The 12,591-nt window shown below is 45.4% G+C and overlaps 1 protein-coding gene across 9 annotated transcripts in view; it reads left to right on the forward strand.

Annotated features, from left to right (window-relative positions):
* Window positions 1-4,119: 4,119 nt before the first annotated feature.
* Window positions 4,120-12,591, forward strand: part of CADPS (calcium dependent secretion activator) — a 352,734-nt gene continuing 344,262 nt past the window's right edge. For all 9 annotated transcript variants that reach the window (XM_082209239.1, XM_082209246.1, XM_082209238.1 and 6 more), the window contains exon 1: window positions 4,120-5,253. In XM_082209239.1, coding sequence (XP_082065365.1) covers window positions 4,900-5,253 — 354 coding nt within the window. In that variant the 5' untranslated portion in view covers window positions 4,120-4,899. The remainder of the gene's footprint in view (window positions 5,254-12,591) is intronic.

The raw sequence follows: 12,591 nt of genomic DNA on the forward strand, positions 1-12,591 counted from the left end.
CAGTCTAAAACAATTTAAAACATTTTAAGCAATTAGGGCAATAATAACAGCAACAGAACCACACCCCTAAACATTACCCCAACCCAAGAGTCTTCCACAGTGGGGACATAGATTTCTGGGCAAGAGTTGATCATGGAGAGGGTTTGCCAAGCATGCCTTCCTATTAGCACGTTTCTCCCTTTTGTCCTGAGTTTGAACATCTTCAAAGTCCATGGCGCCTTTGGTAACGGCTGTTCTCCAATTGGAGTGCTTGGAGGTCAGTGTTTCTCAATTGTCAGTGTTCATCCTGCATTATTTCCCCAAAGAAGTCCATATATTCCATGTTCCAAAGTTCAATTGTTTTTTACAGCCACTGGGTGGTGACCCCACTGGGCACAGTAATCCAATCAGGGGGAAAGGGAGGCAGACTATGTTTAGGGCATCCTTTCTAGCCCCTACCCCTTTTCAGGGTGAGCAGAGTGGATCCTAAATATGAGTGCTCTGAACAATGTACAGGAATAGAAGAGCCAGGCTCACTGTCAAAAGTGTTACCCCAAAACTACGTGTGAAACAAGAAACTATGCAACGATTTCGCTTGAGACCTGTCCCTTCCACCTATTCCCATTCACAAATGGAAGTGAAACACGATGGTTGTGACTCTCTGCTTCTGTGGGGGACTTGTACTGCTCTCCACAGGCAGCCCTGATCTCCATTTATGTGCAGCCTACATGTTGAGCCTGATCAGAAAGATCTTTAAATTTTAATGCACAGCAGCATAGGTGCTCTTGGAGTAATCACATTCCCTCCCCGTAAAAATCCTTGAGGCAATATTCATCATGGTGAGTGCTAATGCTTGCCATCTGTGCCAGTTTTATTACCCCTGTTTCAGCAGTAGCCATAGGCACAAGGTCCTCCTGAGTAACCTTGGGGTATAGTATAAGACCCCTACACCATTCGACAAGAATAAAAGCACAGTCAGGTGTTACCGCTCAGAAGTAAATCCCACTGAGCTTAATGGGTCTCACCCCCAAGTGAGGCTGCAACCCTAACACCACTGACCTGGAACTAAGCCCCATAGAATTCAACAGATTCACTTCTGAGTATTTGTTGTCAGAATTGCACTGTGTATGATTGCAACCTCAGACTCGAGATGAGTAAATCCGTCAATTTCTGTTTCTCTTGGTTTCTCATTTTTCCAGTTGTAAATTCAGTCCTCCACATTTAAACACCAGTTTCTGATTTATTTATTTTTAAGTCCTCATGAAAATTCATCAGCAACTTAATGCAAATTTCTCCTAATATACACGAGTTCATATGCATTTTGCCTAATATACATTTTGTCCATTTTTTCCTAATATAATGCATTTACCTGACTTATTTTGTTTAATATGTTCATTTTTATCCATATTTTACCCCCAGTATATGCATTTTTGTACATAGTACTTGACTGGAGACCTGCATTGCAAAATTCAGGAAATTGTGCATTTTTAAGGATAACACTGTTTTGGTTCTCATATTGTTTCAGAAAGTGAGGATTTGGTAGATTTGCCTTTTAATGTTAACTGAATTTAATTTCTCCCCATCCCTAGATCAGACCATGCTTCTCCTGTGCAATTGCATTCAGGGGCTGTAACCAATGGAGGAAACTAAAAGTGTCTGAAATGGCTCAGCTCCTCTAAGTGCTGTTTTGACATCCACATTTCCCAATGATTCACATTTTAGCTGTGAGAAAATCCTGCCATTGTCCTAAGTACTCCAGGAGGCAAGACTCTAGCCAGGGCCCTGTTACGATGCCTTAATAGGCAGTGAGATTCATACAGGAGGATGTACCATAAGACTGCATTGTGTATGCAGCTTTAATGCAAGCACGACCATGCAAGAAAACAGGATCTACATATTCATGAATATACTTCTCCAGAAATACTTTTGCCAGTTTAACAGATTTACCAGCACTGTGGTACTGTTACTGCAGGGATGCCATGTAAGACACTGGGCAGAAACAGCATGGTCACAGCACTAATGAGGGAGAGAAGAGATATATAAACAAGGGCAGGCAAAGCACTTCACAGAGTGTTGCAGAAAATCTTTTACAAGATTCCTGCAAGATAGACTGATAATGCTATTATTCCCATATCACAGATGGGTATGGGTTGATAGAGAGCAGTTTATTTAACACTACTGAGTCTGGGACTAAAGCAAGGATTGAAATGAAGACTTCCTAGCTCATAATTTGCAGCATTCAATCCCAAGCAAGTGTGTCTAGGATTCCTACAACCCTGTACATGTCCAATCTAAACTAAACTAAACCCCACTGAGCTCCATGGAACTTACTGCTAGCTAATATTGGTAATATTGTTCTTTTAAAAAATATAACTGTAGGCCCTCCTCCCAAAGCCACTTAGCTTTTATGAAATTCAATGGGACTGTTGTGATCTGCCATTTTATTTTGCAAAAGCAAACCCACACACCTTTTTAGTCTTGGGGAGACATCATTAACTTTTCATATCAACTTTACTCTGTAAATCATCTAATCAAAGCTGAAATTTGTTCTAATTCACAACTGTTATTTTTGTGTTAAGCCATCAAACTGCAGCAGGAGGTGTGTTTCTGTGTGGGGTGATGCTGTGTGAACATCAGCGTAAACAGATTCCTGCTGGATCAGAGCAAGGGTTTATCTGGTTCAGTATCCTGCTTCCTTTATTGACCGGGTACTCCTGGGAAGCTCACAAACAGGATCTGAGGGCAATGGTTGCTTCCTACTACACTTGACATTTTACACTACTGAAGGCAGAGGGCCTTCTTGGTAGTGGTGCCCGCCTTGTGAAACGCCCTCCCATCAGATGTCAAGGAAATAAAAAACTATCTGACTTTTAGAAGACATCTGAAAGCAGCCCTATTTAGGGAAATTTTTAATGTTTGATGTTTTATCGTGTTTTTAATATTTTGTTAGGAGCCGCCCAGTGTGGCTGGGGAAACCCAGCCAGATGGGTGGGGAATAAATAATAAACTATTATTATTACGCCTGAACATCAACCTACCACAGGGCCACCATACATGACTAGTACTCCCTTATACACACAACCTCCACGAATTTACCGAATTCCTCCCCCCTCCTTTAAAGCCAGCTAAACCAGCTACCATCGCCACCAGCCCTTATAGCAACAAATACCACAGTGACATCCTGCACTGTGGGGACACTTGCCTTCTCTTACTTCTCCTGGATATACTCTGCCAGTCACTTTCACTGGCTGACCTGGACTTCCTAGCATTGTGGGAGAAGGATCAAACTGAGCTGCAGTGCAAGCCTAACTATGTCTCCTCCTATTGAATTTAGTAGGGCTTTCTCCCATGTAAATGGAATTAGGATCAGGGGTGTACCAAGGGGTTGGTTAGGTTGGCAAAGGGTGCATTTCCAGGGGAGTGCAAAAATTGCACCTCTGCACTCTGGCTCAGAGTGGCAAGGTGACCAAAAAAAAAATGAACTTTTTGAGTTTCTTGTCCATGGTCCCTCCTGGCTTCAATACAGCTCCTTGCCAAGGGCACAACGAAGCCTAGGTATGGCTCTGATTAGGACTGCAGCTTCACCCCCGCGTCTCCACAGTTGATTCGCTTGCCCTTCTACTGCCCTGCTATGATTTCTGGATTCCCTTCCCCATCCCGATTTGCCCTTCCTTTCCCATAGACTGATCAGCCTGCAACCAGAGCGTCCCCTGCCCTTCCCCGCCCCATCGGATTTATCCCATTGCCTCCCATACTGCTACCACAGCGTTCCCCTCCCCACACTTCCTCTGATCTTCACTTCTGCCCCCTAACTTTTCCTGCCGCTGCTCTCTCACACCCCCCCAACCCCTTGGCACGCTTCCTCAGCTCTGCTTGCAAACCCGCTCTACGTTTCCTTCCGCCGCCCCACCCCAACCCTCGAGGAAGCGAGGCAGGGAAGAAAAGTCAAATCAGGAAGAAGGAGAAAAGAACTCAGGGCTGGGAAATCAGAGGGACAGCAGGAGGGTGCGGGAAGGAAGGCAGGAAGCTGGGTAAGGGCAGATGCTTCCTTGGGGGGCGTCACTTTCCCAAACAGTCATGTGCTACGCTCGCGTGCAGGGAGGGGTGGGTGAGGAGGGAAGAGGAGGAGACGGGAGCTCTGAGCCTGCGCAGACCGGGGTGGGCTGTTCTGCTTGTTGTTGCTGCTGCCGCTGTGGCCGCTGCTGCGCCGGGCGCTTTTCAATGCCTCTGCAGTTGGCTGCTTACATTCAGCACCCTGGTCAGCTCCTCTCGCCCTGCGGCTTTATTATTGGCTTGACGGGAACTAAGCGGGAGAGCGAGGCGAGCGAGCGAGAGAGGCGGAGAGGAGCGGGCGCGGAGGAGCCACCATCTGCCTAGCTCTGTATTAATAGATCGATCGCAGGAGGGGCCGAGCCTGGCCTCGCTGGAGGAGAGAGAGAGCGAGGCCAGCCGCGACGGCAGCCTTTGATCCCGACGCCTTTCTCTCTCTGTGCAGCAAGCAACCGAGCCAGTCCCGGGTAGGCAAGAGTTAAAAGCCATAAACCCACGTAAGCGCTCGTTTGCTCTCGCTCGCTCTCTGTCTCTCCTGTTGGGAAGACGGCGGCGCCCTCTCGGCTGTCAGCTGCATCGGAGAGGCAGGCAGCTCGCCTCCTCGGGCACCGGCTCCCCGGCGCGACTTTTTCCCGGAGATCGGCTGGCGCGATTCGGTGGCTGAAGTTGCAGGGAGCTGAGAGGGTGGTAGCCGGGGAGGAGAAGGACAAGACTTTATTCGGTGTGCCAGCCACCTTTCGGCGGATGAGCCGGAGGAGACTGTGAAAGGAGGGCATCTTGGAAGTGCAAGCCGGGCTTTGTGCTGCCTGCCTGCCCTCGGTCCTTTCTCCCGCTTAGAGCTGCGCGCCAAGGGCACGATCCGCCGCCAGCATGTTGGACCCGTCGTCCAGCGAGGAGGAATCCGATGAGATCGTGGAAGAGGAGAGCAGCAAGGAGGTGCTGGCCCCGGCGGCTTCTGGGGCACGGCTCTCGCCGAGCCGGACCAGCGAGAGCTCGGGGGGCGGCGGGGGCTTGCAGCCCAGCAGCCGGAGCGGCAGCAGCGTCCGGCCTTCCAGCCCCAGCCCCTCGGTGGTGAGCGAGAAGGAGAAGGAAGAGCTCGAGCGGCTGCAGAAGGAGGAAGAGGAGCGCAAGAAGAAGCTGCAGCTCTACGTCTTCGTCATGAGGTGCATCGCCTACCCCTTCAACGCCAAGCAGCCCACCGACATGGCTCGGAGGCAGCAGAAGGTAACGCCTGGACGGGGAGAACAATGGAGGGCTGGCGGGCAGACCCTGCAAAGAGGCAGAGATGTCTGCGGAGGGGAGCGGGGCAGACAGGAGAAGCATCACCTGGCGCTCAGCAGAAGAGGAGGGTCAGAGCAGGGAGGTGGGAGAACAAGAGAAGCAGAGCCCCCCCAGGGACAGTTAATGCCGCACTGTTAGTTCCCCCCAAGGTTGGCAGGGGGAGACCTCTGTGGCCAGCTGACATGGGAAGGCAACCCTTCCCTGGGCAAGTTTTAGGCATCATGGCCAACCCTCTTCCTTAATACAATATAAAAAGTGCATGTGCAGCCATGATCTCATCCCTCTCTACAACAAAACCCTGGCAGGAGGTGCAAGCAGTCCCTGAAGCTCAGAGAAGAGAGACCTTGTCAGAGAGAGGGAGATGGCTGAGTCAGGTTTTGAACCCAGCTCCCCTTGGTCTGCGTCCAGCACCACCACAGAGGTGGGAAGTGGCCTGCTGAGCTGGAAAGGCTGGGAGTTGCCTGCACCATTCGGATGCAGTAAGAGGAGAGGGAGCGGGAAGGACACGAGGGAGACACACATACCCAGGCCCAGGATCAAGGCGATGGGAGTACGGCTGGAAGCCAAAGGGATAGAGGAGTGGAAATGAAGCAGAAATTTGCAGGGATGGGAAGAGGAAAGTGAGAAACAAAGGCAGCACCAGAGAAGAAAGTAGGAGAGAATCCGCCCAGCATTGCTGCTTGAAGAGGGATAACCCTGACAGTGGACAAGAAGTCAGATGACCCATATCCTCTCTCTCTCTCTCTCTCTCTCTCTCTCTCTCTGTCTCTCTGGGCTGCTTCCCCTGTGCCTTATGTAACTGCAGCTATTGCCATAAGGGGCCTTTTTAAAAAATAAAAAAATAAAAAAGTCAACACACCACAGAGAGTAAAAGCAGGCCATGTGTTTCTTGAGTCCTGAAGGGCTCCTTCACTCCGCTCTTGCACACCCCACCCCTCTAGTCCCAAGGTGACTGTTGCTGCACCCGCTGGAGAGAAGCAGCCAAGTGCTTGCTCTCCAGGAGCTCTGAGCAAAGGTTACTCTGGCCCAGTTGCCTGCCGCGCTTGTGCTACTGTAAGAACCAATTATTGCAGCAAAGCTTTTGTGTCCCTGCTGGAGGAGCCCCAGCCATAAGCCTTCTTGGTGCGGCGTTTGATGTTGAACAGGAGCATAACATGCTTCACGCTAAGTTCAGATCACTTTCTTTTTCGTGCCTGTTTTTTCTTTCTTTCTTTTACAATGCAAAAAAGCACTACAGATGAGCTCTGCATAATTCTTTTGACCAGGAGCAGGGGTACCTGCTGCACATGCACACTAAATTTTAAATCAGAGACACACCGAAAGCTACCAGGGTTTGAGTAAACTAAAAGGGGGATAAAAAGCCTTGACTTCTCATGTACTTAGTACTCTGTTGTGATCCTAGCCTTCTGCGCACATCTATTTAAAAAGAGGTGTAATTAATCCAGCCGTTGTTATGCTGCATCCCGTAGTTGATGCATTTTCTAGTTATACTTTAGCACTTTTAATATATGATGTGCTTCAGCACTGCTGTCTTCTTTGGGCTTGCAAACAGCCCTGTGAAGCAGATCACTAGAATCTAAACTTTATAGCTTGGAAACCGAGACTTAGAGACAGTAAGTGACTTTCCCAAGGTCAACCACTGAGTTCCTGCCAAAATAGGGATTTCCAGCCCAAGAGCAGAGTCCATCATAACTTGTTTATTTTCAAGTATGTGTAACTGTGCTGAATGGAGCATAAGATTGTAGCCTAAAGATGCAGTCCGCATTTCATGGAAGTAGATGGCAAAACTCCTACTGATTTAGTAAACCCTAGCATACACTGTACAGCCTTCGTACAGAGTATTATTAAACATTGTGCAATTAAATAAATTGCACTCTTTGCAGTAAGCTGCTGGTGGTTATGCCTATATTCCATGAATTCCAAATGAGTTATGTTTAGGAAAGGTAGTCAATTCTCCCTACTGTCACAATTTTTGTTGTGTAAATGAAGGTCATAAACCTGAAACGCCCACTGGAATCAGCAGGGATAGTCATAAATAAGTAGTTTGTCAAATACAAACTTAAGATGATAAAGAAAATTACTACTCCACTAAGGCCTAGCCTGGAAAACATGCTTGTGAGTAGATACCTCTATATTTCTGAATGAAACCTAGCTTGCTCTTGTGGTATGAGGAAAGGTTCCTTTCCAGTCAAAGTGCCGGCATGACCTACACAAGATGCATTCGCCAAAGGGGCACTACAAAACTAGTAGCAAACAGGTTTTATTCTTATTTGTGTGTGTGTGTGTGTGTGTGTGTGTGTGTGAGAGAGAGAGAGAGAGAGAGAGAGATTACAAGAATAAGGAGGGACACGGGGGACCCAGGTGGACTTTGAAATAGGCAATACAATTTAGCTCCCAATGAAAAGAACTGCTATTGACACTTTCATTTATAAGGGCAGGGTCATCTATCACCTAGACAATCACAGCAAATTAGTTTGGTTTTGTGTGTTTTGTGAAGAAGACCAGATTACTCAGTTGCATCTGCCTCCCTTCTCATTCTCTATTATCTAGCTAAGCGATGCTCTCACATAGCTTTTTTAACTCTATTTGGGGGGGGGAACAAAAGGCAAAGTTAGATTTAGTTTATTCAAAACCTTAGAGGCAAACTTTTAAGAATGCCTAATGGCTGCACGCCTTGCCAACGACCTTTCTAAACCAGAACGTCTCTAGGACATATTGATGGAAATGACATTCAAAAATTCATTCAGTTTGTCGCATCACAAGGCTATTATTAGCCCATTCGAGAAAAAGGAGGCTGGAAAAAAATTATTCAAGGGAACACAGTTTGCAGAAGGACTAACTGGAGAGTTTAGTGTGGAAGGTCAAACACTTATACACATGTATTAGCTATATGGGATACATTGGTGATCGTGCATATTATATTTGAATATTATTGCCTTGCGTGGTTTTAGGTTTGGGGTTGATGGTTTTTGTATCATGCTGCTGACAGTTGTGCATTTTGTTATCCCCTCTCACTCAATGCAATATAATTTCTCCATGTTATATAAGAAGAGGGGGCTGAGAGTAGTAGGTTTCAAAAAGAAAACTTCATTAGAAGGTAGTCAGGGAGCAGGTGGAAGGGGTGCTACATGGATTAGAAATGTTGAGCTCTGATGTGGAAGGCATTTTTTTCAAATGTCTGCTCAGCCATAATACCTTGCTGGGCCAGCCACCTTGACTTGCCACCTGTAAAATGGGAATGCTTCTGTTGTGCGAGGTTGTTGCCAAGATAAGTTTTAAAACATTGCAAGTATTGTGTGGTCTGGTGGGTGGGTGGAAATCCCCAGCAGAAATCAATTAGGCTATGTTGAAATGAGAATTAGCATTCCACTATCACCCCTCTCACCCCAAAATAGTAAATGGGGATCCCAGTGGGATCTAATCTGTCTGAGAGTGGCTCTCCAGGGTCTGTACCCTTGAGAGCCTTTTAGGTGGAGATTCTGGGGACTAAGGAATTTGGGACCTTGCGCAGATGATGCATATACTGTACAATCTTTTTCTTTCTTTTTTATATAAGGGAGAAACAGTGCATAACATAGGTTTATAGCTCAATTAAGGCAACAAGCTTTACTTGAAAATAATTTAACTCTCTGTACATCAGTGGTAGTATAGTGGCTTAAACACTTGAGTTAAACCAAGCCAGGGTCCTGAACAGTAAATGTGACACAACTGGCTAAAGCACATGGCAAAGGACATAAAACCTAATGGGGCCATATTATGAATTAAAACAACCCAGGGAAATTTATCCGTAGAGATAAAATGAATGCATGAATGAATGAAGATGGCAGAATCAGAATAGTCCATTGACATCAAGATTCTGTCACTATGTTGAAGCTAAGGGGGAGTGCACTGACCAATATTCCAGAACTGCTTTTGAGTAGAAGAGTTTCCATTGTCTCCCTTCAGAATCTCCAGCTGTGTCTAAAGAATGGGTTTTAATGCATATTCTTAAATTAGCACTTCCATGGAGATTGCGTGAGATGATTCCACCTCTTGCTATTACTTAGGGAAAATTCTCCTTGTCTTCAATACATGCACTGCCTTAAGCGAGATTTGAGCCTCAAGCAAGCTCATTACTGCAGCAACTAATTGTAGCAAAATGATTGTGTTATGTGTTCATTTCTGTTTCGTGACTGGCTGTTTTTATGAGTGGCAGATTCGAAAGTGAATTGAGTTGAACTCATGCTCTTTCTATGACCTGCTACTGTTGCATTCTCAACATAACTACAGTATATCTTGTTTTGGACAATCTGAATGGTATCCTCCAGATATTTGAAGAGTAGTTATGATGAGCGCACATGGTCGCTCTTTGAGACAGATTGGTTTCAGCAAATATCTTTGCCTTCCTACATTAAGAATGACTCATTTGTTCAAGATCTTTTGGAACTGTTGACGGAGATGTCAGCATTCTGAGACAGAGAGAATCTGAGCTTGGGTGGGGGAGGAACGGCATGGGGGGGGGAAAGGACCACACACAACTTTTAATTCCCCCACCATGCAAACTACTCAGCCTCCAGAAAAGAAAGAGTCAGTCTTTGATACACACTTGTACTACTCTAAAGAAGAGACAGCCACTCTTGTTTTGTTTATTGATTGTGAAGCTGCTTTGGAGCTGAATGAGCTCAGCTTCTTGTCCGTCTGGAGCAGGCAAGGGATTGTAAGACAATTGCATCAGCTGCAGTTTCCTTGAAGGGATGATGAGGTATGCTAAAATGACAATGAGAGTTGTTTACATCATTACGTATATCAAGAGCCGAAAGGTGTTTACTTTGTCACATGTTTCACGAATTCTGAACAGAGCTGCAGCATCTGAAGTCTTCAGAGAAGCACAGTTGGCTTAGTCTCCCCATTCTGAAAAATCCTTTCTGTTGCTTTGATCCCGGCAATAGTTGTAACAGCTGAACAGTGGCGTAGCGTGGGTTGTCAGCACCTGGGGCAAGGCAAATAATTTGCGCCCCCTAACCCGTGGATTTGCGCCCCCTAACCCATGGATTTGCGCCCCCTAACCCTAACCCCCAGATGTTGCGCCCGGTGCGGCCGCCCCCCTGCACTCCCCATGCTACGCCACTGCAGCTGAATGCTTTTATGAAAAGAGGGAGTTGCTGAGGTTAGCACAAGCAGGGAAGTTTAGTTTAGTTCCGTATTGCTTTTCCACAGTAAGCTGTGGCCAAACTGCCTTTCTTCCTGAGGGTCCACATGACTCCCAAGGCAGCTACCCATCAACACTGTCCAGATCAGCTTAGTTTCAGCAAAGTGGTGGCCTCATGCGCATTCAAACCAGGAGTGTTGCTTCCTGTTTCAACACTTGAGGCAAAACAGGAACATGCTGCCACCACACCCACCCACACCAGTGGTGCCCCACCTCTCTTATCTGTGTTGCATGGTGGCACCTGCAAACCCCAGCAGTGGGATTGGCTTCTGGCAAGACCTCTTGTGCTCCGTGAGATCTTGTGAGATTTTGCCGAGATCTCGTGGGATTTGGGGATTAGACTGAGTTACGAAACTTGGTATGCAAGAAAGGGTATCCATGTTTTGCATAGCAAGGCATTATTCCTTGTCAGTTGCCTCCTGCACTATTTTACTGAAATTCCCACTACTCTCTCAAGGGAAAATTTAAAAATCTGAGGAAGAAACTGAAATCGACAGATATGCCCTTCCCTAACTTTAGTAACTGGAAGTAAGTATATATCGGTGTCCATCCCAGTGGTGAGGGAAGCTGTGACCTTAGGGCCACACAAAGTCAAATTTTAGTATAATATATGTACTTTGGATAAATGCAGGTGACAAATTTCACCATCAGTGGAGGTAGTATTCATTCATTCATTTATTCATTAAAAGAAGGAAACAGACTTGCTTTTGTTTGTATTAGGAGTAGGCATGTTTAGGCATATTTTCTCACACCAAATGGAAAGATAATCAAATCTAATGAGCAGGATTGGTTGCTTAGGAGTGTGATCTGTGGACTTTAGCATGCAAAAAGAGAAAATAACATGGCACCAAAGATCTCCGTTCTCAACACAACTGTCAGCATCATCACCATCATGCTTAAAATAAATTATGCCCTTCACAAATAATTAATGAAAACAAGCTCTTGCCCAACACTAAGTTTAGAAATGAGATGAGAGGAAAAGCACCAGGTAGGATAGAAAAGGAATATGCAAAGAAAATTTAAAATATCTCTCAGCAATAGATGTACTTCAGTTACTCGGATCTGCCTTCTAAGAAGAGGCTTCATTTTTTAAAAAAAAATTTATTGGTTTTTCACAATTTTTATAAACACAAACATTACACACTACAAACAAACAAACACATAAACAAACATGTATAATTTCAAATCCTTATTTCTTAAACCTTACTTCACCGACTTCCCCATACCTCCCCTTTCTGCATCCTAATTCCCAAATTTGTTTCAGCAAATCCTGCCCCTTGGTTTTATCAGATTTTCCCTTATTCTTTTCTTTTACTTAATCTTTTACAGCTAGAGTCCCCTTTTTCTATAACCTCAACATTTTAGCATTCATTAATTTTACAATATTTCTTAAGATAAATTTTGAATTTCTTCCATTCTTCTTCCGCCGTCTCTTTCCCCTGGTCTCAGATTCTGCCAGTCATTTCGGCCAGTCCCATATAGTCTATCACCTTCATCTGCCATTCTTCCAGAGTGGGTAGATCCTGTGTCTTCCAATACTTTGCAATGAGAATTCTTGCTGCTGTAGTAGCATACATAAAAAAAGTCCTATCTTTCTTTGGCACCAATTGGCCGACCTTGCCCAAGAGAAAGGCTTCTGGTTTCTTGGGGAAAGTACATTTAAGTACCTTTTTCATTTCATTATATATCATTTCCCAGAAAGCCTTAATCTTCGGGCACGTCCACCAAAGGTGATAAAAAGTACCTTCAGTTTCTTTACATTTCCAACACTTATTGTCAGGCAAGTGATAAATTTTTGCTAGCTTGACTGGGGTCATGTACCACCTATAAATCATTTTCATAATATTCTCTCTCAAGGCATTACATGCCGTAAATTTTATACCGGTGGTCCACAACTGTTCCCAGTCAGCAAACATAATGTTATGACCAATGTCTTGTGCCCACTTAATCATAGCTGATTTAACTGTTTCATCTTGTGTATTCCATTTCAGCAGCAAGTTATACATTCTTGATAGATTCTTAGTATTGGGTTCTAACAGTTCTGTTTCTAATTTTGATTTCTCCACCTGGAAGCCAATTTTCCTGTCCTGTTT

Source organism: Podarcis vaucheri, assembly GCF_965113315.1.
Source record: "Podarcis vaucheri genome assembly, chromosome: 2".
Classification (NCBI taxonomy): Eukaryota; Metazoa; Chordata; class Lepidosauria; order Squamata; family Lacertidae; genus Podarcis; species Podarcis vaucheri.